The following is a 26,746-nucleotide window of genomic DNA, read 5'->3' on the forward strand; positions in this document are numbered from 1 at the left end:
TCCCGTATAAATGTAAATAAACTTTGTAGGGGAGGTGAAACCTCAGCCGAAAGAAGGTTTGTCGTGGTTCGATCACTGCTTGCAACAATGTTGGTACCGTTTCTGTTTTTCTGCAAGGCAGAGTTTTCCTAAAATAGCTTTTCTTTGTTTGCGGGAGTTTATGCACAAGGATCTTAACTCCACTTCTGCCTTTTTTTTCTGCAGTTCTCTAATGACCCTGACAACAAGTACTAACCCCTGGTTACTACTGACATTTTCACTACCAACATCTCTGCCCCTTCTCCTCTGTCCCCAGACGATTCCTTGCCTCTCCCACCTTTTTGTTCCATGGTCTGTTCTGTGCTTTAGAAAGCCAGGCTTGTTTTTCTCAGAAGTTTCAGACACCAGTAAACACGAGCGTTTAAATTTTCTGAAACCAAGTAAAATATTATTTTAAAGGTTCTCTTAACTCGAAAAATGAAAAATTGCTTACAGTCCTGATTACATACATAAATAAATCTGTCATCGGCAAATGCAAAAACAAATTATTATGAAGAACGTAGCTTAAACACAGCCTGTCATACCAAATTTAATTAAAAACTGGTGTGTATCTAGATCACTTTCTACCTTCACTGGGATGTGTCTGATCAAAAAGGAAACCGACCAGGCAGGCCAGGAAATTGTGGAAGGACTGTCAGCTCCTTTGAGTGCTGTGTTCAAATATATGTCTAATCCAATTAAACCCGAATAAGTAGTCAGAGGCTTTCCCAACACCTCCTCCCCTGGCAGCACTCGTGCAGTGTTCCAGTGAGGCTCTGCAGTGTTTGAGATAGCCAGAGCAGATGGGACTGGTATCAATCACTTGTCAGACTATTTACCTGCACTTGATGTTGGGTCTTTTGCCTTAACAAGGTGGCATTAAAGCCTCAGTTCTGGAAAGAGCATAAACATGGTTTAAGGAAATTGTGAGTTCCGTGATCAAAATAAAGGGCTGTGCTGGGGGAGAAGAGGTGATACTTACTAAAAAATGATAGCAGATAGTAAGAAGCAGGAGGGAAAAAAAACATTTTATTTCAATCAGAAATCAAAGCACTGCTGAGAAGGGTTTGTGTAAGCAGAAACAGGAATAGCTAAGCCATAAGCTAAGTCAGTGTACATACGCCATGGTTTGGACTGGCTCCATCTTCAGTCAAGTTCAGGAGTCAGATGAATGAGTTCATCCTACAACCAGGATCTAGAAATTCCCTGCACTGTTACTCTTTTTTTTTTGCTTTAACTGTTAATTCTTGTTCTGTAAATAGGTCTCTTGAAAAGGGAACGTTGTGCCACGAGGCCCCCGAGCCCTGGGATCAGCAGTGCCGGGTCAGGCCAGGGACAAACACCATGGAGCTGCCCTACAGTGCCCCTCCATCCTGGGGGTGGGAGGCATCAGAGAGAGAGAACTCACATCTTTGTGCTCGTTTGAAACTGAAGCCACATCTCCTAAGATCATCATAATTATACTGCTCGTGTGATTTGCGTGGGACATTGCAGCCATGGCTTTCTTGGAAGCTGCTGTACGAGTGTGTCAGCATGAACCTCAACCTCCCCATCATCCCAACAAAACACAGGCATTAAGTAGATACAATTTTACCAGAATTATTTAAAAAGACCTCGAATCCTTTGTGCGGGGGTGACGAGAGAGAGAGAAATAAGACATGTTAAAATGTTTTATAAAGATATATTTTAACTTCTAAGGCACTCAGGAACCATGGTGATGGTTCCTGAAATTGCTTAGATATGAGCTCTGATCCACAGGGGACTATCCTAAGATTCAGAAAGAGCATCAGCTGGTAATAACTTCTAGTCAGCACCTGCCTGGGTTTGACTGAACAGGTGACACAGAGCAGAAATCCCTTGAGACTGATCTGCATGGGAATGTTGACCTCTGCTTTGGCAGCGTAAAGCGACCTCAACAAAAGTGAGGCTCTCACTGTAATCTTGCACTGCTGGGAGGTTAAAAACAATCTCTCATCCAAATTGCTGGGCCCTTGGTGCCAGAACAAATTTACTTTTCCCTCCAGTATTTCTTTTTTTCCTCATTCAACACTCTGATGGACTTTGCATGGAGCTTACTGTGGCTTAGACATCATGGAGTTAAGATGAGTAAACAGATTGCTGTGGCTGTTCTGTGCATGCCAAGGGGAGCACAAAAGATTATTAATTGTAGAATGATTCTGTCAGTAGCAGCCTTGATCCTGCTCTGGGTATCATTCTGTCACTGTCAGAACCTGTCATTGTAGGAGATGTCTTCTATTATCTATCATGTTCTGATTAGATTTGCTGTTCACAAATATGGTTTGAGAACACAGTTGCAATTTCAAGTCATTTTTATGTTCCTTAGTTTTGAACAAGTAGTTTACAATAATACTCTAAATATTTTTAAAAGGATCCATTTTACAGCAACCTTAAAAGCTTATCATATAAATCTAGCAATTTTAATTAATATACTGGCATTTTGTTGCTGTCTATATAAAATTAAGTTGCTTTTATTTTTCAACTGCAGTAGTAGCAGTATCCAGGCACTGTCCTGCAGTTCAGTAATGGAAATTTCCCAGCCTCAAAGCACACTCTGTCTCAGTCAGCTGCAATAAAACTCTGAGTGATTTCAATATTGTTGTGTGCCTTACTTGTCCTCAGTTATCTGGAGCTTGTATCTTTTGAAAACCAGCTATTCCTCATGAGCTTGCTTCATCTTGCCCAAGAGTTAAAATTCAGTAAACAAGCTGGGGATGATAAGAGAATTGAATCACCAGATAAGTTATTTTACAGCACTGACAAAACAAAACATACGTATATTCAGTACTTACACAGCATATTACAGCAACTTGTGAGTCTTCACTGAGGTCCTGCTACATGACCTCTGTTTTCTTGTGCTGAAGCTTTATATAGTGGAAGGCTATTAAGTTCTTACAATAAGATTTAGCTAGTACATTATATCAGTCTCTTTATCTCTGCATTTCTGGCATCACTGATTGCTAAGAAAATAAAATTAAAAAAAAAAAAAAAGGAGATAAAATTATTACATAACCTCAGAAGTCTAATAATTTACAAATACTAGAACATGCAGTGTGTTTCCCCCACACTTATTCTTGGTTCAGCTGTAGGCAGGACAAGTGATGCCTCCAGCAGAGGCAGAAGTCAAAGCATGTAGAAACAGGATTATTAGGATTTTATGTTGTCCAAATATTGCATTTTTAATGCTTTTTGCTCATAGCTAAAAATGTAGGGAACTTTTATAATGAAGAGGTTGGCTGATGTGAGGACAGAAGAAAAAGGGTGATGCAAGAATGAATAAAACAGAATATGGGGGGAAGGAATGTAAAATAAAAGCTAAATGAACAGGTTGGGGGACTGAGCTGTGGGAATAGAAGGGTCCTAGTGGAAGGGGTGATACGCAGACCCCACTGCACCTGGCTGTGTGCTGGGGCAGCCCCTGGCAGACAGACAAGTCTGTTCATGGAGAACCAGTTTGGGGAATGATGCCAGCCCTTCTAAAAAGAGCTCACCAGGACTTGCTTTCCCTGACGTCGGCACCTGCTGGGGTGACGCTCATCACAAACGCGCGTGGCTGGTGACTCTGATGGCACAGGCACACGTCCTGCTTGTCTGCTGCTATTAGATGTAATCTCTCAACCACGGGCAGAGCCTGAACAGAAACAAGTGATAGGGGACAGTACACTCATGGCATTGTGAGGGTTTCACCAAGGTTGAACACTCAGCCAGCATTAATGGCTGTACAGCCCAGGACAAGGGCATGGCAGCCTTTAGGGGCAAGCTGGAGTCTGTGGCACAGCAATTCTGGATGGAGCTTCCACCTACACACTGTCACACTGAGCTTTCCTGGGCACGTGATGAGGAAACAGGATTCCCTCTTCTCTGCCGGGCAGGTCCTGACCTTGCTGACACGGAACTGCAGAAGAGGCAGCTCCAGGTTTATGGCTGCAGGGAAATCTGCATCTTTGCTGTCTACACCTATGCTGCTGGAGAGAGGGCAGGTATCAGTCTCCTTTTACTTGCACTTTGTTCAATCCACTGATCTGACAGCCCAAAGGGTCTTTACTGCTTATTTTTAATAGATTTTATATAAATTACAGCCATCAGCTTCTACAGTCCAAAACCGATGAATCATCATTTTAAAAAACAAATATTTCTTTTGCAATTTTGCATATCTATAGCAGATAAAAGCTGTGGAGAGAAGAGAGATTTCCTAAAGGAAGTGGTGTTACCATATTTTGAGAAAAAGAGCCAAGCTGTTGGAATCTGTGTTGCATTATAGGGTAATGCAATACCTCTGAGCACTTCCTGTTTATCATGAGAGATATAGTTTTCACCACATCATAAAACTTGCAAGCATTTGTTAATAAACAGTGCTAGAGAAAAAATAATATCCAAATATACAACCCCTGTGGCATCTATCATTATAAACAAAAGAAGGTTTTCATTGCATATAGTGGAGGACAATTTGTGTGAAAGCAGCAGATTTTGAGGGCCCCATCCAGCTCCTGCTGAAGGCCATATTGTATCTCTCATTAGGTCATTGCACCCCTGCACATGATTCTTCTTATATGTAAACAGCAAGACGTTTGAATGAGCAAGTGTAATTTTTACTATCATCATTCGTCATTTTTTTAAACAATGTGGGGATACAGAGAACAAACATCTGCAGAATTGCAGCAGAGAGTCCTGTATGAAAATGGCAGAAGGAAGATTTGCTTTTGACAACAATAATCTGCCAGTGCTGAGGTACCTAATCAAATACACAAATTGTGCAGATGTTCAGAGTGGTGCTGTCTCGCTGTGTGGCCTTTCTCACTTAACAGCTTTGTTGCCTCAATTAATTCTTCTGGATAAATTAACCTAGCTGGGAAGGGAAGAGCTGAGGAGGAGGAGGAGAAGGGTGCAGATTTTTCAACACCAGCAACCTTGATGGCACAATTTGCACCCCCAGCAGATAAAATCTTTGGCAAGGAAATGCAAATTATTGTGACTGATTCAGGATGTTCTTGTGATCTGGCTTGGACTTGGTCTGCAGCTGGCAGACACACGGGGTGGGGGCTGGGGAGGGAATGCAAGGTTTCTGCCAGTTCCATGGGGAATAAGCACTTTGATAGGTAACTGTACAACAACAACATTGTACAGTCAGACACAAGACAGGCTGGTGCCTCACACAGCTTCACCACTGTTAAGTTCATTTTTAGGTTCAAAGCAAACTACGAGGCTTATCCGTTTGCTCAGGATGGGAACATCTGAACTGCAGTTTCATGTGGTAAAATCCTGCTGCATGGAAATGCAAGATGGGCAATGACTGTGTACAATCGTTACTTCTTTAAATGGCTATAGCGTTTAAAACTCTGCCACACAGAATGTTATCAGTTAGACAAGAGGAAAAATAGAACCTCAAAAAGATGTTCCCTTCGGTACCAGCATTAGATGTAGCAAAATTGAATTAATAATTAAGACATTTGTACCTTTTTGGATTTTGAAAGTTTTAACAATGAGAAAATGATCTGGCTCACATTATCTTTGTTTTACCTGCCATATGGTGGTTACTATTGCAGATATGAAGAGCCTCATGATAAGAGATTCCTTTTATAAGTGCAATACATCCACTGTAATCAGGCACTACATTTATCTTCCTGCATTACCAAGTCTCTGGGTTTTGTACAAGTGACACGAAATTGTTGTAAGGATATATCAGTGTCCTGAATCTCAACTAACTTTTCGATATGATGTCTCATTTCCAACTGACATTAACAGCCCACCTGAATACCTGGCCTGGATATCCTGACAGAAAGACAATAAAGGCTGCTTAAAAAAAATAATAAACCAAACCAACCAACCAACAAACCCAAACAAACAAACAAACAAAAACAAACCACACAAGAAAGAACATAATTCTTTCAGAAAGATATGGTAACATATCTGTAGGATGATGCTCTGCATCCAACTCTCCATATAGCATGAATGGTGGCAGGATAAGGTTAAGTGATCAGGCTCTGCCAAGCAGCACGTGTGGGGGAGCAGACAGCAGATGTGCAGCCACTTAGCCCGTGCCTTGTGCACCAGACCGTGGTATGGAAATGCACGTGGATATTTAATTGCTATTCAACTGCAAGTTGCTTGGATTTATGAGTCTGGGAAGTGCAGATGCTGCAGTGAGGAATGAGTGTTTATTAGCACAGTAGCTGTGCTGGCCTTTCCTGCAGAGAGGCAAAGTGCCCCTATCTAGAGAAAATGGATTAAAAGGGGACAGTGCACCACTCTCATGTCCCATTTACCTTTGTGAAGTGCAGCTGGAAAAATGCCAATATATGGATACATTTCCATCGTGAACTCTAAACAGATTTTACCGCTGCTTATCACAGATAATAAAAATGCAGCAGCTGTCCTCTTATCAAAACCCAATTTAGAGAAATGTATGGCTAAATAAGGGACATAAGCACCTTCAGGGGCAGCTACATGGAAACTTGAGAATAAACCCTTTAAGAGCTAGATCAGGAAGATGGGATCATTGCCCTACACTCATGCATTTTTCCAGTGCTTGTTGTAGTGACCTTCTGTGGTTACTCTGCGTGTGTCCCCCTTCCTTCTTGGTTCCTCTTGCACTACACTCTTCCCCGTGCCAAGATCCTGCTGGGCTGCTGCAGTCCCATTGAGTCCTCTCTCTGCCCCAGGGGCTGGTGCTGCTGGGTAACCTTCCTTCACCTCTCCAGGCAGCCTCCATGCTCAGGCATGTTCATCTGTGCCCTTTTTAGGGAAGCTCCACCTAGGAGGTGAAGTGGGAGGTTTAAGCATTGACCAGGAGCAAGGCACCCCCCAAAACACCCCAAATGTGCAGAAAAATTCTGATGTTCTTACTTCTCCCACTCATTGCAGTCTCCATTCTCACAGTGTCCAATTCTTCTCCTTTCCTGGGCTGCTATATTTTTTACTGAATTCATTTTCTTGCAGTTTACTGAGCTGCATGAGCTCATTAAAGAGTCAGACAAGCACCAGACCCATACAAAGAAAGCAGCAGGACTGGAAGCAGAAGCATCATTTTGATACCAGCAGTCCTTTAGATTTGGCTCAGCTGCCAGGTGATATCACTCCCTAAGACTAGTTTCAGCTGTAAAATCAGAAGGTTTGACTGCACTGCTGGGAAGCCTTCAGACACTTCTCTTGCCTTTGCCATCCTTTGCTGCACTTTTCTCTATTCTTGAAAAAATGCAGGAAAAAGCAATCATGAGGGCAGTTTTGTAATGACTTCCTCAACCACCTCCTTTCTGCTCGTCCTCTGCCTCTCCTGTTTCTGCCATTTACGCTTTCCAAAGTCTCCCTGCTGTAATTCTCTGTGCTCCTGGTGACATTGTCCTACCCTCTCTCAAGCAGCCTGGATCAGGAGAGCTTTTTCCACTAGAAATGCCCTCCTCATCCAGGATCTTTTCCCTTGCAAACTGCGCAAACAAGACAGACAAACCCAGTCCTCCTTTCTCAGGACAAGTGTTCAAAAAAATAGTATTACACAATCCCCCAGACATGCACATTACTCACCAAAACAATCCTGGGGATCCTATTTGTGCCTCTCCTTTCTCTCCAGTGGTACCAGTGCCCTGAAGGCAGGACCCACTAGCAGGACTGTGGCTGTATAAACCCAAAGCCTGCAATGGAGGGCACTGCTTTGAGCAATGATCAGCAGCCCTACTGTGAAGGACAGAAGTATCTTGCTGTGTTTGTTTTGTGATGTGTTCTGCTAATTTATACTGTTGGATTAATAAAAATAACAAGATAGAAGCTTTCCAAATGGAATCCATTGCTAACTGTCCTTCATAGCTCTATTCTTGTTCCACACACATTAGGAAGTGTGCATTATCTGGTAAATCAAGACATTAGAAACAAATAAATGCCTTTATATTGTAAGGGTGGGGGGGGGGAAGTGCCTTTCTAGAAATACTGTAGAAACAGTCACATCCTCTATTTCTGCCTTTTATAAAAGGCAGGCTGTGTCTTATTATCATCAAGGAAGAAGTAAACAAATGTAATTTAATCAGTTCTGTCTTTCGTTGATTTGCATCAGCAAGAATAAAAGACAAAGGCAGAATGGAAAACAGCAGCTTTGTGCTAAAAGTTTCAATGCACAAAATACTTCTTTCTCCAGCTGTCAAACATTAAAAAACGCTCTGCATACCAGTAATAATAAAAGTGTCAAACAATTGACCACAATGGGAATCACAATGCTTCATTAAAAGCTCTAAAGCAGAGTAGAAAAGCTTCCAGACATTTGCTAAACAGAACTAAATGCTCAGATACTTTCAAAAAGTGTCAGAAGATGCTTTCATCTAGTCTAGTCATGCAGATAAATATCTCCTTGCTTATTCCAGCCCAGTCTCTGAGCTCCTGCTGTTTCAGCAGTAACAGCTGCATGTGCCACTTGCTGTCCTGAGGCCGAGGCAGCTCTAGTGCACCACAAGAGGTTAATGTCCTCACAGTGATGAGGCTGCATTGCATATGGCACTGCAGGGACTCACTCAGTAATTTCGTATTTACATACGTAATTATGTATTATTTGAGAACCTAACCTATTTGTTCAGCTGACAGGCGATGTTGTGATAAGGAATTTCAGCAGACAGGATATTTATAGATCCTTTATCTCTATGTACAATCAGAGCTAAAACATCAAACAATACCCCGAATGAAGGGTTGTTCCAGTTCAACTTTTCCCCATTGTTGCTTTTCCTTTTTTTTTTTTTTTTTTTTTTTTTTTTTTTTTTTTTTTTTTTTTTTCTCCCTCTGTCTGGTTAGTGCCTAAAACTTGGCAGTGAGGGAAAAAAGGGAGAATGTGACTCACACTGACAACTTCATTTGCTGTAAGAGACCTCAGTAATTGCTCTAACCCACTTACAGGAAAGCTACCCCTCCTCTCTCTCCTTCTCCACCCTTGGACAGACAGAGACCACGCTTGTAACAGGAGCTGCTCCCGGAGGTCAGGCTATCAGTGTGGAGTAACCCGGCCTTCCTTTTCACTTTTCTTCTTCTGTATTTCAACTTAACCCCTCGCAAGAATTTAGAGCAGCTTCAGCTTGAGGGGCATCTTCCCACCGTGGCTTTTTCACGAAGCTGATAATAAGCAGGGTTTGCAGAGGGCTCAGGGCTCAAAGGCAGCAGGGGTGAGGTGGCTGCTCCCACAACACGCAGGGCTTGGAGCCAGCACAGAGCTCCAGGATAAAGCTGCCGAGGAGTCAAACAATTGTTGCCTTTTCCTTTCCTTGTGGGATGGGGGCAGGGAATGGTAAATAGAAACAGGAGAAGAATCAGCACAGTGCCATGCAGCACTCTACCAAAATATATTTTCATTTTTACTTACATAATCAACATGAGAGCAGCATTCATAGTGAGGTGGCGGAACAGATGGCAAAGACTTAGTTTTCAGCAAGACGTTAATTAACAACAACTTGGGTTTCTGCTGGAGAAGGGGGTTAGTTCTGCTCTAGCAGGGTTGAGATGGGTGCTTACTACATAAAACAAAACTCAGTTTCCCCACACAGAATTGTGTTTTGTTTTTTTTTTCCCTCCATTACATCCCTGTTACTTTTCCAGGATACTCTCTAAAACACAGCAACATCTCAAATGCAAAGCCTTATCAAAAAGCATCACAAGTTTGGGTCCTACCAGTAGCTTCAGATTCTCCTTGCAAATACTTTTGAACATTCTGTGGACATATAAATACAAAGAGGAAAGGCACGAAGAGTCATGACTAAGAGTTGCGTGCAACTTACACTGCAGGTGAGGCTTGTGTTATGTGCAGCAGCTTTCACAGACATGTGATTGAAGCTAAAGCTTCTTACATGCTCTGCACGAAGTTCTCTCTCCTTTTCCCTCTGTTCCACACACTTGGACTTCACATCATCAGCACACTGATGCAGCTGAGTTGGAAAGAGCTGTCCCAAGGGGGACTGAAGCAGAAAGTAGCTATGAAAGGTATTTATTCAAACCACAGGCAGAGAATACATCACCCAGACACGATGAATAGGGAAATAGCACATGAAGCCGAAAAATCTGGCCTCTATTTTTCATCTGATAACCTGTCTGGACATCCAGGCACACTGAACAGCCCACGAATATCCAGTTCTTCCCTCCCTGTGCTGCCAAGTGATGGGAGACTGCATTTTCCTGCTTTGCATTCAGCATCAGTGGCTCTCCACAGTCACACGCCCAAATCCTGCAGAGGCCTGTGGGCCACATTCCTCTGGGGATTACATCCATCCCAGCAGGAGGGAGGGAAGAGATGCAGGCCAAAAGGGATGGGCAAGCAGTGGGGAGGGAGGAGTTGAGGGGAGCAGGGAACAAGTGAGCAATAGAGAACATCCAAATGAAGCCAGGCAGGAGCTGGAGGGCAGTACTGCAGGAAAGGGAGAGGAGAAGCAGTCATACACTCCATTATGTAAAACAGGGCAATAGGGCATCTAGATTGATCTGCTGTGGAGCTTGGAAATGAAGCCATTATTCCCACATCTTAGCACTCATCCCTGTGCTGCCAGCAAATCTCTAACACCTGACAAGAAACATCTCTGCCCATTCTAGTGACATGCACATCTAGAAAGGATGCTTTTCCATTACTCCCACTTTCTCTGTGCAGGCAGTAGATGGCTGTGGGTCTGTGCTGCAGGCTGAAAATCACACCCTACTCATTACCCAGAGGGAGTAAACAATATTCTTGCAGATGATTCTTTATTTTCTCCAAGGTATGTGTTAAAGACATAGTTGGGATGACTGAAAAACTACATTACAAGAATACTGCAGTTATCAAGTCTAACTAAAAATGAGTATGTGCTTGAACTAAGAGTGTCTGTTCCACCTTTCAGCAGCTACTTTAATTCAAAATTTCAGATAAGCTCCTGTGCCTATTGCTCTCAACCACAAGAAAATACATCCTGACATTGTTACACTGAGCACAACCAACCTGCAGAACTGTACAAGACTCTGGCCTCCACCAGTTCATATTTTGTTAAACCAGAAATGGGCCACAGAGAGTATCTTGCATACATCAGATGGCAGGGATTCTTTGCAGGATGATTTTCAGGAGAAGTGCCAGATATCACTGAAACTGTGCTTAGGAGGTGCAAAGTAAAGGAAAGAACACCAAAATTGTATTCTGCTTAGCCTGTCCTCTTTTTGCAGGGGTTAAGAGGGAGATGTGAGAATCAGCAGAACTGCTTCTGTACTTATGGCTGCTTTTTTGGGAGGAGAGAAGAGTGATGAAAATTCTTTGCAGATATTACCTTTAAAAAAATATTATCAGCATAACAAGAAGTTAACTCTTCAAGCAAAACCAAAAAGAGAAGCGACCAACAGATGCACAGACAAGCACTGACTTCAGTGGAGCTGCAAGGCTGAATTTGGCTCCAATTCTGTGAAGTACTTTCAAAGCAGGAACATACTGCATACAAATGAGCATTAAATAATTCGCATCATTAAGAGAGCTCTGAGCAGCTCATCTGGACTTTGAAAAAAGCTAAAGCAAATGAAGATTGTTTGAGTACCATTAGGAACAGTCATTAACGAGCACTAAGGCATCTACAGTATTGACACAGTGACCCATCCTCCTTCCCAGATTATTTTCTTTATTGATTTGTAGAATTTCTTACACATGAGCTTTAGAGTGTGACAGAGCTCAGCAATTCATGTAGGAACACCCCTTAAAGCACTATACAATTACATCTTTTGTATAGTGCATCTTTTAATTTTGGTTTTAGAGAAACTTGGCCCTGTCTGTTTGATGTAGATACCATAGACAATTTCAACAATGTATATCAAAGAAACAAAGGCAAATAGCTAAATGGATTTATCCAGGGTGACACAGAAGGAGCTGTGTAACAGAAACAGTCCAAAGGTTCTGGATGCCCAGTTTCCAGCTTGAAGCATTTCACTCCATCAGCTCTAAGCAGAGCTGCTGCAGCACTGGGATAAACTCACTGGGATAAAACTGGGTGGCCTCATACCATATCTCAAATGCTGGGGAAACACGTGGGACAGTGCAGAAGAGACCAGGTGGAGAACACAAGTTGTGCAAAGAACCAAAGGCACAGTGTAGTTGAAGGTACTCAGGTGCCAGAGCTGCAGGAGTTGAGAAGTGATGGAATACTGAGAACTAAATACGTGCAGCAAAGTGCAAAGGGGGAGGCAGGGGCAGGCACCAGCCTACAGGCAGTCGAAGGGGAGCTGGAAGGAATCTTTAATGAAGGCAGAAATCGTTCTGGGTGACTCAGAATATTGGTATTCACAAAGAGAATTGAGAACATGCAAAAATAAATAAAGCTGAAAGCAAAACCCAAAGGCCAAATCCCTCTCAATAGCCAGAACACTGATATAATCTGAGCAACCAAACAACAGGTCCTTGTGAAAACCTCTCTCAGGCTACTTCCTGCACACCAGCCTCTCTCCCGGGCTGGCAAGGGCTGCAGGCAGCTCCCACTGCCCAGCCCAGGAGCTTTGCAGGCTGCTCTTGTGCTGACACCATTTTTCTGCAAAATGCAGCCCCGGTGGTCCTCCCTCCACATCCCCAGCCCTTGGCTTTCCTGTGACATCTCAACTAGTGCATTGTGTAATCTCACAAACTTCCCTGAGCAGCTCTGTGTGGCTTTCATTAGCTGCCAGTTTTTGTACATGACACAGGCACACACATCGCTCCCTGACAGACCAAAAGGCGCAGTAGTTTTATTTATGAGTGGGTTTAATGCTTGCCAGCTTTGAGATCCTGCTGCCATCAGCCAAAAATGTATGCAGGCAGCATTTAACTAACACCCCAAGTTCTGTAAGTTTTACACTGAAGATTGAAAACCAGATTAATTTCAGTTTTAACTTTTTAATACAAGTGTGATGATGTTTTTCTTTCCTTTTTTAACTTTTCATTTAAGAGCAGTCAAAGAAGTTACAGTTATACATTTTGGAGCTGAGATCAGTAAGACTGAAGAACAGGAAAGACTTCCTGACAGTGAGATCTATTAGTCAATGGAGCAGTCTCCCAAAGGAGGTGATGGGAGCACAAGAAGTGCTTTAGCAGAGCTGAAGCCAGTATTAAGTGCTCCAAGTGCTGCAGCCAGCTCCAGAGGATTGCCATGAGACACGGCCCTCGGCAAGGCAGGACGCTGCCATTATCCTGCTAATGCACATCCTGGCCTGGCCAGCTGCTAGTGGGAATAGCTCGCTGACTTAAAAGGTCATTAACAAGAAAATATTAGAAGACAATTTTCTAATGGCAGGGGCAGCCTCTGCAACATGTCTTCCATTACAAAAGGTGATTATTAGTAGGGGGAAGAAACAAACAGTTTTCATTAGTGTCTGTATTAGGTCTTATTCATTAACTCTTCCTTAAACTACCTAAAAGTAAAAATCACTAAATTGCTCAGATCCTCTTCATGTCTAAATTGCCCTGCAGAAAACAGCTCTTCCCAATCTCTTGCTAGCATTACCAAGGAAATAAAAAAATACAAACCACCAATTACAAAGGCTTAAGACTGGGAACACAGATCTATAATCTCTTTACCTTAGAAAGCAAACAAAACCAAGACAAATTGAAACGCTACAATTCAGGCAAAAACCCAGCCTTATAAACTTTTCCACAAGGAAGAGCATAATTGGTGAGGGGAGGAAGATTAAACTATTTTCCAAAGGTTTTAGTGTCAGTACAAAATCCAGCACTTGAAATGCTTTTCTTAAAATTTTCTGGTATCACTGCACAGTGCAACAGGAACATTGTCTCAGTGGTTTAGCTGGTAACTTTCAAACATCTTGTGTTTAGACTTTAAATGTAACCTTGATACTGAGTGCCTGGAATTTGATACTCACTTGAGTGTCCTGATCCATCAGGACACTAAAAATGGTACAGGCAACCACTGCTAGATCTATAGTAAGAGGAAGGTCTGTCCATGTATGATTTGATATTTCTATCACTCTGAAGAGATGGAAATCCTTTGGAGGTGGGACAGAGAGAAGGAGAGGATTACTGTTAGGTTTTAAAAGCAGACTCACCAGTGCAACACCAAAGCCTGCCTGCACTGTTGAATTTGACCTTCATCTCAATGGCAACATTCCTGTTCTTCAGAAAGACATGGGGTAGAAAGAGGGAATTGGCAGAGTCATCTCAGAGCTCATCCATCGTCCCATCTCCACTTCTGTCATGGTAGGGGTTCAAGAGAAGCAGGGCTAAAGCAGGTGTGCCCCAGGGAGCCTTCTGAGAGCCAGCTGTGAGGAGGACACGGCACCTGTAACCTTGGGCCAGTGAAGTCTGTCAGGGCAAACTCTTGGTGTGCATCCACACTCACCCCATGCCAGTCATTCCAGCTGCTGGAACAGTTGTGTGGAATTAGCTGCATCAACAGAAAACAATTGGGTAAAATATCTGTTGTCAGTGGCCCAACTCGTGTTACCTGTGCTTGTCTGTAACCCAACAATTAGATCCATCGTTAGCAGTTTGGCTTAATTATAACTTAGAACTTCTCCAAGCATAGACTTTGCTCAAGATTTTAAATGACTATAATTAATTATGCAGAAAGCTTGCAGTGTCTTCTCATCCATTGTTAAAATTATTTTTTCCTTTCCCTGCACTGACACCAGAATGTGGTTTCATAAAGGAACTGGGCTGTCAACTAAAAGATTAAAAAAGAGAAACACACATGCTTTTTTTGTAGAAAAACATAGAGAGAAACACCTTTTATGTCCAATAGAAAGAAGGCTTCAGAATTTTTTAATCTCGATAAGAGATGCAAAAAGGAGTATCATTCTAACCTACACTTGTTTAGTCCCACTGCTTACAGGAACGATTTATTTTCTTGCCTCCCATGTAAAAAGCTTTTTGCACCCTCCCCAGATTACTGCTGTTATCAGAGATCTGGTATTGGGCACAGCTGGGCCCCAGCCTGAAGCAACGGCTTGAATTTTAACCGGTAAAATAAACTACACAATTAATGCCAGAAAAATGGCAACTTCTTAAGAGACATAGGGGAGGAAGGAAGATGTTATCATGCAAAGAAACATTTCCCACTCGGCTTTCCAGTGCCCACCAGCAAGATGAAAACATACAGGGGAGGACACCAGCCGCAGAGGGCTCTTCTGTGCAGGTTGTGGCCGCTTCCCAATTCCCGCCCTCTGTCCCAGGCTGTTTGGCTCTCTGCGGCCGGAGGAAGGCGGGAGCCCTCTAGGGGTGGCACATGGAGCCCTGGAGGGACACCGGGCACCTGCTGAGCCACTCGCCTTTTCCGTGCCCAGCCCCTCCTGCCTTCCCCTGGCACAGGAGCGCTGTCCTGGCGCCGGCAAGGGCTCAGCAGCTAAAGGTCTACACAGAAAATCAGGCTGGGTACAAGGAAACCCCAGACTTGTGCCTGGAAGTGCTTACTCTACAGACTGGAAAATGATGTGGGAAGTCTCTTTTCTGTGGTTGGTTCAATCCTTTCAGGGAAGACAGAACATCACCAAAGTGCAGACTACAGTTCTGGAGCTAGCCTGGCTCACCACAGCATAGCTGGAATTTTTTCTTCTAGGCTATGCAAAAAGGATTTAGTTTTGCCTTACTACGTGCCTCAAGCATACTGTGAACTCTTGTATAAAATGAGCAGGTTTATCTTTGTCAAGGCTTGTTCAAAATAGTTCTTTCCAAAAGCGACTTCTATTTGAAGGCTAGGTAACAGCTGCAGCATTTAAACATTTAAATATTTTCTCATTCTAATGAGAACTTAAGATCCTTTCCAAACAGCTCAACATAACAACATGAGAATGTGGCAAACCCAAACTTCAAAACATTTTGACTCCAGTAAAAAAAAAAAAGCCAAACAACACCCAAAACAAAACAGAAGCATCAAAAAGCATCTAACAAGATATTAAGAATTTGCTGCAGTGCAACCAATAACAGATTTTTTTAGAAATCCAAACCAGAAGAGAGCAAGAACAGCTTAACATTTTGAAAAAAACCACTAAGGTTATTTGTTTTGGTGGGGTGTTTTTGGGTTGTTTGTTTTAGTATAAGAGATATTGACCATAAAAGACTCACAGTTATATGAACAAAGCTGCAGTATCAGTTTAGTGAAACAGGTAAATACCCATTATAGTCTCTACACATAATTTACAGCCTTCTGCATGATGTATTCAAGGCTATGCTTGATTTAAAAAAAAAAAAAAAAAAAAAAAAAAAAAAAAAAAAAAAAAAAAAAGAGACAGTAAGATGAAAGCCTGTAATCTACATTGAATAGCAAACTTGATCTAGATGCAGAAAATGTTCTATCTATCCCTCACCAAATGGCAGAGATGTGAAGTCTGCATTACTAGGAGAGCCCATATTTCTTAAAGTTTTCCCAGTCTTTGAAGAAGCAGTTCTGCTCCCTCCATTTCCCAGGTGGAGAGGACAGGCATTTCCAGGCTGTTGGCAGAGCCCTAGTTTAGGCTGGGATAGAGTTAATTTTTTTTCCTAGTAGCTGGTACAGTGCTGTAGTTTAGATTCAGTGTGAGAATAATGTTGGTAACACACTGATGCTGTAGTTGTTGCTAAGCAGTGCTTACTCTAAATCAAGGACATCTCAGTCTCCCAGGCTCTGCCAGTGAGGAGGTGCACAAGAAGCTGGGAGGGAGCATGGCCAGAACAGCTGACCCAAAGTGGCCAAGGGGCTGTTCCTTTACAGTCACTTCCATAGACTTATTGATTGTTTCTTGCTCAAACCCTTCAGCAACAGAGCCTGCAAAGACTGGAATCCTGGAGCAGAAGGTTGGCTCTGAGCCCCATGTTGAACACATGGGTGGTGGGGATCTGTTGGATGAGAAGGAAAACAGTCACGAGTACAAGAGCTCTGCCAAGAATCAGCAATGCCTGGATTTCATCTCCAATTATTCAAAAGGAGACAGCAAAGCCAATGTTGGGCAGCAGTGAGGAGAAACAACAGGGATGTCCAGTCCTGTTCTCAACTGCAGCTGGAATGGGCTCAGACCTAGAAGAAGGCAGTGTCATTTGTTGGGAAGTACCAGGGATTTCCATGAGACGGTGCAGTGACTTGGTTCAGCTCTGCATTGTTACTGACCAAGATCAGCTGTAGCTGCCTTTGGACTCCGGAGTTACCTGGCTGATGGATTCCCACAGCTGCTTTACAAAACCATGGAAGAACAGTGGCAATCAGCTGCTGCTTTTGCTCCCTGGTGAGCCCAGTGAATCACAGGCTGGAAAACTGCTGCTAAACCTAGTCAAGCAAATCCCCAGCCTACACTTTTCTGGGAATTTGCTGCTTTTTTAGATATTATTACAAGTGAAGTTTCACCCCTGCAATTCTTACTGTTAAAATAAAATAAAAACAAACCAAAAAAAGACATTAAGAACCATGAAATGGAAGATATTTTTAAAGAGACATGAGATTTGATCTGAAGAAGGTTCAAGCATGCCCACAATTCTTGACCAGAATACATCTGATGATTCATTATGGTTATACTTATTCTTGTATTTCAAGAAATACTTTATCTGTTTCCCTGTGATGCAGCATTTTGGGTTGTTGTAGACTTTTATTCTCTTCTCTGGGATAAATACAAAAGCATTTAGACAAACTTCTTGAAAGATTGCATCTCTCAGATCCCCTTGTTAAAGCTTGCCTTTTGTCAAGTCTCCTGTCTCTGTCCTGCTCTCCTTATGCCTTCCTTTCTTGAGGATATGACCACCTGCACTTCAGAAACAATCACACAGGGTAGCTTAGCTTCCAAGCCTTACTTGTATTTCAGGTTACTATTCCTCTTAGAACTTTCTCTATGTTCTGTAATAAATTAGCCCTGACATACTCTGAGAATTCATTCTCCAGCCTTCCACTTGAGTGGTCAAAGACCACTTCTTTAACAAGTATGCAAATAAATAAATAAATAGTCACCATGTCTGGCTGCAACAGGGCCTTCCAGATCATTATCCTGTCACTGCAGGACACAGGCAGTACACACCACAAAACCTGCACTGTCACTGTGGTCAGCTGGGAAAAAGAAGAACAGAACAAATCAAGGAATTAGAGGTACACAGTCCTGAAATGGTTTCAGTGACATCCATCTTTTCAAGTAAGCACACTGTGTAATCCCAAGTATTGCTTCCTTCCTTTTCCCTTGATTTTTTTCCCAGAAAAGCCCTACAGAGAAGGTAACATGGTAAGACAGGGTAACCACTCAAAGATGGGCATCATGACCTACATGAAAAAAGGTGCAACATCAGGTACTTGAAATATTAGAATGAAAGATCTTTAAGAAAAGAAACAACCACTGCTTCAAATCACTATACTTTATTAATACTTCAGAACCATCAGATCCTACAGTGGCAAGTTCTTATCCCCCACCTCTTTCCAATCACTGTTTTGAAACAACTTCTTGCAATTTGCAAATAGATACATGAGGCACTGTGTGAATACAAAAGTGACAGTACAAAAAAATCCCAACAATTAAACATCATGCAATACATACATATATAAAAAATATGGTAATGTAGCATAATACACAAAAGCACTATTAGAACAATCCATGTAAATGAATGTACAATATGCATAGCATTTAATGATCAGCGACAACAGGTTTTCAACCTGTGCATAAAACCAGTCAGCTTAAATAAGAGTTTTAAGAAACTAGATCACTGGTTAAGCCACAGCTTATAAAGCCTGCTGTACTGCAGCTTTTCTGCTCGGGGTCACAAGTGCAGATTAGCATACAAAATAAATAAGAACTATGATTCTACAAAACTTGGCTAACAGCTCTAACAGCTCCTATTTTCAAAGTCACTGGCCCTCTTACTTTCATTCAAGGTTCATCAGCCAACACAGTGGCAAGAAATGTGCCTAAAGCAACAGCTCTGCTCTTGTGCTGTTTTAATACTGATAAGAAGATACATTTTTGAGTCAGCAGGAGTACTTACAGAGGTCTCACCACTCCTCAAGCACAGGACTGGCATTACAGTACGGGGCAGACCCTGAAGAATGGCACTGACTGAGAGGTGGCTGAGCCTCGGGCTGTGCTGCTGCTCCCACCCCGACTGCTCAGCCAGCGGGACACCAGGGAGAGCTGGGGAGGGCAGGGAAGGCAGAAAGATTTCACCCCCCACTCTCAACAGTGCAAATGTTTGAAAACACAAACAATCTGCAGGAATAAGGAAAGAGATACAAGAATGTTTCTGAAGTCCTGTAATCAGGGTGAGAGCTATTGTTACCTGAAATAAGCCTAAGTGTTCCTATGGAGTAAGATACAAATAACAGGATTTTCTTCTTACATATCCAATAGTGGTCCATGCCAAAGCAACAGTTATTGTAGTCTCTTCCTAGCTGACATGGTGCTTTTTACACTCTTGGTGTTGCAGGCCTCCAAAGATCAGACCAAATTCACTATGGACACAGATGAAGTGAAAATTACAAAGTGGCAACTAAACTGACAGATTTCATAGCCTAAAAAGCAACATTTTAGGGAGGGAGAGGGTGATAATGTAAAAGTACATAGAAGATAGAGAAAAAGAAAATTGGGAAGAAAATAGGGAGGACACAGAGCAGAACTGACTTTCAGAAGAGGAAGTTAAAAGTAATTAAAGTCATTAAGTTTAAGGAACTTAGAGTTAAAAACTTTATACTGGCCTTTTTTTGGTCAGGGTAAAGTTTTGACCACAAATAAAACACATATCTTGCTATTATTAAATACAAGGAAGAAAAAAAGTGGGAAAAGCAGACAAAGAAAGCTTCATTAATCATGCAGTATTCAGCTGAATGCCTTATCACAAAGTTATAAAGGGCACCACCACCAAAAAAAAAAAAAAAAAAAAAAAAATTATTGCCCTGAGAAGGTCCCCATGGGATCACCCTAGCTATTATCTCTTCATCCTTGGACATCCAAAAAGAATCATCATTGCTTAGACAGAAGGATAAATAGTTCCTGGCAGGAATGATGGTCACACATTCCAGCTCCATTTGCCAAAGCAATAAGCCTTTTACCTGTCCCATGTATGGCCCCAAAAGGGATAAATAACTTTGAGGAGTGATCCACTAGATCAGGAAGGACCAATGACATTCCTGTGCATGGAAATTCAGAACCATTTAATCAGTAATAACTTCAGTATTTGGTCTATTAATATCTCCTGGAAATTAGTAATCAGGCTTAATAGTTGAGAGAAAATTCAATAATTAGGATCTAGCTAGTCACAAAGCCCAGATATATTTAACTTTCTAAGGAGCTGAATGTATCTTGTCTCTTCAACTAAAAAGCACACAATAAGACATAAAACTCTGACTGAGAGGAGTTTGTTATCAAAATAAAACAGACATTACAAAGCAGCCAAATTCATTTGCTTGAAACAGTGGTTTTCAGCTGACAGTGCAGTGCCAACTCCTCTAGGCTGCTTTTTTTTATTATTCCATTGTTTGCATTCCAAGAAGCTTGAAAAACATTTCTTTTCCTATTGATTTTGTCCTCTTCTGCTTAACAAAAGTTGCATCTTGCTAAATTTTCTATGTGGCCAACACAGCTGTCCCTTGTTTATTTTTGTGTGCACCAGCAGCAAAGTGTGCAGCTCAGAACACGCATTAAACCAGGGACACCGAACAGCTTGTGAGCGTTCAGGTCTGATGGGTCACACCAAAAATCAAGGTTTAAGTGATTCTCTGGAAGATTTTGGTTTCCTGTTCCATGCAGAGATAAGGTTATCTGTCACAAGAGCCTACCAGCTCATTTTGAGGCATTATTTTAACAAGTGTCTATGACAGATACATGTTCAGAGGTGCAGTCATTCCTCCAAGTCTCCATTTGTTTACTTCTCAGCTGACATGATTTATATAAATAAAAACACCTTTAAATTAAATCCAAGAAATATATTAAGCCCAACCAAAACACATGCAGAAAGCATGTCTGGCTTAGCTCTTAAGAGCTGTCAATGCTGCAAAACAAATGCTCCATTGGGCTGGCTGGTTGAGTGGATCAATTTTGTAACAGAGAGGACCAGCCTCTTGGTTTTGATGCTGTTTGAAAGGTCATGATGAGCTTGGCAGAAACTCCCCTGGTTTCCAGCACTACTCAAACGCAACCAGACATGCTATAAACTTGTATTTAGGGAGAGTATATAACTTCACATAGATTGTGAAGTTCTGCATTCATTTGAAAGTTCATTTTTCTCTTTCTCAATCTTTGCTGGGTGGTGTTTTGTTCATCAGAAGGGTTTGCTCCTGAAAAAGGGGGAATGGACAATTTTTTTCCTTTCAGGAATCTGTCTGAAGGCACAGGCCCAATTGCAAAAGGAACAGTAATAGAACTAAGCAGGGAAATTTAATTCAGGCTTAACCAGAGCTGAATTACACATGAATCATCTTCAATCTGCTCTGTTGTGGCTAACATCCCCCCACCTTCTCCCTAAAGCTTTTGCTTGATACTTCAGTACTATAAGACTAGAAACAATGGCTGGTGCTGCACATTCAGTACCTGCATCCACAAGAATACAAATAATTTAACCAACAGAGTCAAATTTGCACTAAGAGTAGAGCTGGAATATTAACTTAGACTTTATTGTCTATGCCCTTTATAGATTGAGGGTGTTTGCTGTTTACCTTTTCTGCAATGCCATTTACAAATATCATTTACAAAAGTTCTTAGTCACTTGTTTTGGAAACACCTTTTTTAGGTTAGTTTTTAGGTGTTGGGTTTGGTTTTGTTGGCTTTTTTTTTTTTGTTTGTTTGTTTGGTTTTTTGCCTGGGAGGGAAGCTTCAACCCCAAAGAACTGATCTAAACTTTCAGCTGAACACAGGTTTTCTAGTGCAGACAGCCAACTTATCTCCAGGATTCAGAAAACAAGAGAAGCACTTTTCCCAACATCCAACAAAAAAGTGGCAATTTTAGTGGCTCCTCATGACAGAAGGTTAATGGCCCTGGAAATGCTTTTTAAAAGAGCAGTATCACATCTGACTTTGAATTAAGTGTCTATTAAATGCTATTAAAGTCATCACTGTGATTAACATTACTCTGCTGCCAGCACTCCTGTAAGCACTCAGTGCCCAATTACTCATCCTGCAGGGCTCCCCATCCCCTCCACTCATTAACACACTCCACGTTTACTCACGGCAGCCCTCGCACAGTGACCAGGGGCTGCAGAGGCTGGGTGCTCCCCCCTTGCACTGCTTTACATGGGAGGATGTTTGGAAAAATCCATTAAGGAGCATTAACTTCCAAGGTAGCATTGAGGGATCACAGTAAGTCACCTTGGACACTCTCAGTGCTATTCCTTCTTTGGCTGTTTGAAGACAGAGTTACCACAACTGAGCTCTGCCTTTTTAATGGGTGTGTTTCTAATTCTTTCAAGCACTGGTATTTCACTAGAAAGAAGTGACATTTGTAGCTCTATTTTCCAGCCCACTTCCTTTTTAAAATAGGCATTAATAATAGTTAAATGCATTCCTGTCTCTCTCTTTCACTCCTCCATCACTCAGAGGGTGGATTTTACTTAATCTCCCTCTGTTCTAAATTTTTTCCTGCGTTTCTATCATCTGTATTCTCAGAAAAAAAAAAAAAAGCCAAGATCAATCCCCCCCCCCAACAAATGTTATTTGTAAAATTTTAATCTTGTCTCTGTCAAATCCAGAATATTCACTGTCTTAGGTGTGTAGCTTGGAAGGAGAGGATGGGGAAAGGAAGGGAAGGTAGAAACATGAATTATCCATAAGCAAAAGAGATGTTGGCTACCTACTCAGCAGAACAACTGAAGCCAGTTTCCAGTCAAACAACAAAAGAATTTAAGTCTGCTCTGTTTGAAAAATTCAGGCTCCTTTAAAGAGCAATTTTTCTTCTGCTGAGTGCTAAAATGCAGCAGCAGACATTCATTTGGAGTCTAGTAAGACATGAAAATTATTGAACATTTGTCTTGAATCCTTCAGCTAATTTCTACAGCTTCCCCCCAAATGGTATTTGGGATTTTCCTGTAGATGACACATTAGGAATTACTCATTCTAGCAATGAGATACAAACTGCCTTTTTTGACCCATTACAATTTCTGTTGACCTGACCAAACTTTTTAAAGCTAGTAAGAAGTCTCTGAAAATGAGAGAAATACTTTTAATCCATGCTGTAATCTCTGAGTTCTCAAAGACTGTTCCTATCCATTTACATCTCAAAGAAATGAAGCACTATGTCAGTCAGAATGAATGCAAATGTAAGGGAACAGCTTCTAAGAATGCAGAATTTCTTCCCTAGAGCATTGCTTGAGAATTAGATTTCATGATTGCCACAGACAGCTTTCTAAAGGCCCACTTCACTTAGCTCCCATAAAACAGAAATTATCAAATTTGAAATAGAAAAGGATATGCTCACATAGCTGCAAGCATCCATCAAAAGACTTAAGACTTTCTTTCCTCTGTAATGCAAATCTACCCAGAAAAGACTGAAAAAAAAGAACTATTACAAAGAGTTTGACTTGTTCAGTCCCCTTTACCTTTGAGGAAATTTGGCAAATTTCAGAAACTAAACTGTATCATGAACTTACCAACATTTCCCACCTTCCTTCATAAATACAATTTTCCCCTCTCCTGATAACCCTCAGATAACAATGAAATCAAACAATTGTGCATGATTCTTACTATATTAACAATAGAACAATTTCCAAGACGCCAAGAGGCGTTAGTGGTCATCAGGATTTAGCACGGAATTGAGTATCTGGCTAGAAATCAAAGAGAGAGGAGTTGATAAATCCAAGGGGATTACTGAACAAGCCTAAGGGCTTCCTTAACTGAAGAAGGTTCAGTGCAAACACTGATGCCCACCCCACCAGGCTGCCATAATGGAAATCCTTCTCCATACATTTTAAGACAGAAAAGCTCCTGTGGCAAAACAAGGCACTCACTGTCTGAGCTGCTATGTGGTGAGAGAGGAGGTCACTGAGGAGTTCCTACATCAAAAACTGTAGGACTGTCCACAGTAATTTCAGCAAAAGCCTTGGGTCACTGCACTGCCCCACATCAGCCAAGGATCCAGAGACTGTGGACATACAGTGCTGCTCTGTTCTTCCTCTGAGCCATGCCAGCTCTTCTACCTAAACTTCTTTCCCAAGCAACATCAATGCTCACCATATTTTAACCAACAGGACTGACATATTGCAATGACATGTGCTTCTAAATGCGGCATACAATCTTGCTGCCAGATGCAAAGCACTTTTTGTTTAGACACTGAAATTAATTACAAATTTACCAATGAGCCCTCAGATTTTGCTGAGTCCTGCTAGCCAGGCAAGACAAAACATGACCACAGGCTCTAGCACGCCATGAATAGAGCAGTTGTGCAACACCCTCACATATTCATTATAATTATTTCATCCTCTGAGCTTCACAGTTCCTTAGAAAGTTATTCAGACCCAAGAGGTTCATGAAGTGTGGCCAAATTAACCTTCAATTAATAAAAGATTGTTACTAAACTGTTTCTAGTTCGTGTTACTAAATTTTCTTGTGAAGGCCAGAAGTTACTTCTTTTTAAATGAAATAATTACTCATATTGTTACTTCATGATTAAATCTCTAAAGCTTTCTGCACAGGGCAGGGAGTAAGTCACAGTGAAGCTTTTACTACAAACCACAAGATTTGGCAACAATGAGAGACGTTTTCTTGAAACCTAGTTACCACTAAAATAATTCACAAACTGAAACATTTAAGTGCATCAACGAAAATAAAGTCACATTTTAAAAATTAGGAGCTGGCTCACCAGACTATGATAGGCAGCCAGCAATCCTGGATGAAATATTTAAGGCACTTGAGGGTAGTCAGTTTTTTTTACACCAGATAAAGTCAGAGCCACTTTAAAATTCCAGTTTAAATAAAAACCACAACAAAATAAAGTAACACTGCAAAACATTCCTCCAAATGTAAAGTTCAGAAAATTAACAAGTAAACACTTACAATAAAAATAAATTTCTCCTTTTTATAGTACACAAAATAGTGGCAGGAAGAGCACATTTACCTGCTTGAGCACACAAACTGTAAAGATCTCTCTCAAATACCACATGAGGGGTCCTTTCTTTTCAGGCTGTCAAGTAGCCAATAAGCATGTTTGTTAGGGAGAAATAATCCAGTGCAGTTAAATATCAGATTCCAGTTTATAAACCAGAGCATGCCAGAAAGCAGTTCATTTTCTGTCATTTTCCCTGGGATATTTCTAGCTAGTTTTACTGCTTTTCTGGAGCATCCAGTTTTATTTTCTCCTCTCCCTACGCACAAATGTTAAATGTTTCTGTTTGGATAAAGAGGCCACATCGTTCTTGTAGTATCTTTGGTACAAACCAAAAGCACCTTCCACAGCACACTGGTGTCACCAGACCCTGCACCCCGAGCCTGTTCCTACAGAACACACACAGGAAGAAGCTTTTCTGTGGTGAGGACAGCTTCTCCCCTCCACCTTCCAAAGTAACATCACAGTTAAGTACAACATACAGTGCTCTTTTTAAGCACTAACTTAAATTTTCACTCAGAATTCACAAAATGCATATTTTCATCCATTAGCTTATACCTATTATGGTTTCTTACCACTTCCAGGACAGAGGGATATGACCAACACCCCGGGACACACTTTAGTGTCTGCTCCCAGAGAAGAAATAGCTGTACAAGTCTCCACATCTGCTCTGTGTTTTTTGAGGGAGGGGGGGAAAAAAAAGGGAGAAGGAAAAGACAAATGGGAACTCAGTAAAAGGGGTCTTGCCTTTCTGTTCCACGTTTGTCCATTTGTCTTTTTTCCTGATACATTTTGCCCACTGTATTAGAGGCTTCTTCAGTGGAAAGCAGTTCCTTACATGAACTTACTTGAACATTCTGGACTAAATAGATCCTGTCACTGTGTGGCTGCTGCCTCACAGCTGAGTAAGTTAAAGGGTGAGCTCTGAGCATCACCATCAGCCTTAGGGCTCTTAGAGTCTCTGAGCCAGTCTGCCAGGATGTCCTGAGGATCCCTCAAGAACACCACCAGAACAGTGATGTTGTCACTGGATCCATTTTCCTTGGCAGCAGCCACCAGTCTCTCTGCTGCTTTGAGTCCCACTCCTTTGGTCTGCATCAAATGATCCAGGACCAAGTCTACAACCTCATGGGGCTTGATGGCATCAAAGAATCCATCACAGGCAAGAAGCAGGTAATCTTCTGAGCCAGTCAGCTCGAAGGAATCTCCATCTGCATCCCCAGAGACATAGGGCTTCTGGCAGATGTCACCTGAGACAAGCAAAGCAAAGGCTTTATTACTTCAGATGTGAACAGGTACTTCTTTACCCACCAATTGCTTTTACCATCCTCAAGGATGGCCAGGTCATGTTCCAGAGGTACCTGATGCAGGACAAGAGTAGTCAGAAGCCATGGAATAAGCACAGAAGACTTTTGTTTCTTTAAGCATGCTTGGAACCTACCTAGACCCAGTGCATTTCTAAGGAGCTACTTTAATTTATGCTCCCCTAATTTTGCAGGGAAAATAAGGAATTTATTACTAAGTTTTTTCTCTCAAATATATTTGTGCAAGGAGATAGTCAGGCCTTCATTTTGCAGGTGTGCTTCCTGTACAGCCTTCAGAATACCATGAAAATAAGATTTTTCTCAGCTATCCAGATATACATCACAATGCCCTAAGAATCTGCTCATTGTGTTTAGTTTATCAGTTTTGTATGGACATACTTACCAAATGTGTTGCTACTGATCCAAATAGCATTATACAAATTCCATACTAATCTGCTCCCACTCATACTTTACATTTATCTACTGTTTTGCCAAG

General features: G+C 41.6%; 1 protein-coding gene across 4 annotated transcripts in view; it reads right to left on the reverse strand.

Annotated features, from left to right (window-relative positions):
- Positions 1-13,954: 13,954 nt before the first annotated feature.
- The window catches only part of PPM1F (protein phosphatase, Mg2+/Mn2+ dependent 1F), a 31,294-nt gene continuing 18,502 nt past the window's right edge, over positions 13,955-26,746 (reverse strand). Inside the window, exons 7-9 of one of the 4 annotated variants that reach the window (XM_083874076.1) lie at positions 26,072-26,196; positions 17,889-17,984; positions 13,955-14,366 (exon numbers count right to left, since the gene is read on the reverse strand). In XM_083874076.1, coding sequence (XP_083730202.1) covers positions 14,175-14,366; positions 17,889-17,984; positions 26,072-26,196 — 413 coding nt within the window. In that variant the 3' untranslated portion in view covers positions 13,955-14,174. Of the gene's footprint in view, positions 14,367-17,888; positions 17,985-18,268; positions 26,197-26,746 lie in introns of those variants that run through there. The other 3 variants (XR_014591305.1, XM_083874078.1, XM_083874077.1) reach the window with 3 other exon arrangements.

The sequence above is a fragment of the Zosterops lateralis genome (genome assembly GCF_965231275.1).
Source record: "Zosterops lateralis genome assembly, chromosome: 17".
NCBI lineage: Eukaryota > Metazoa > Chordata > Aves > Passeriformes > Zosteropidae > Zosterops > Zosterops lateralis.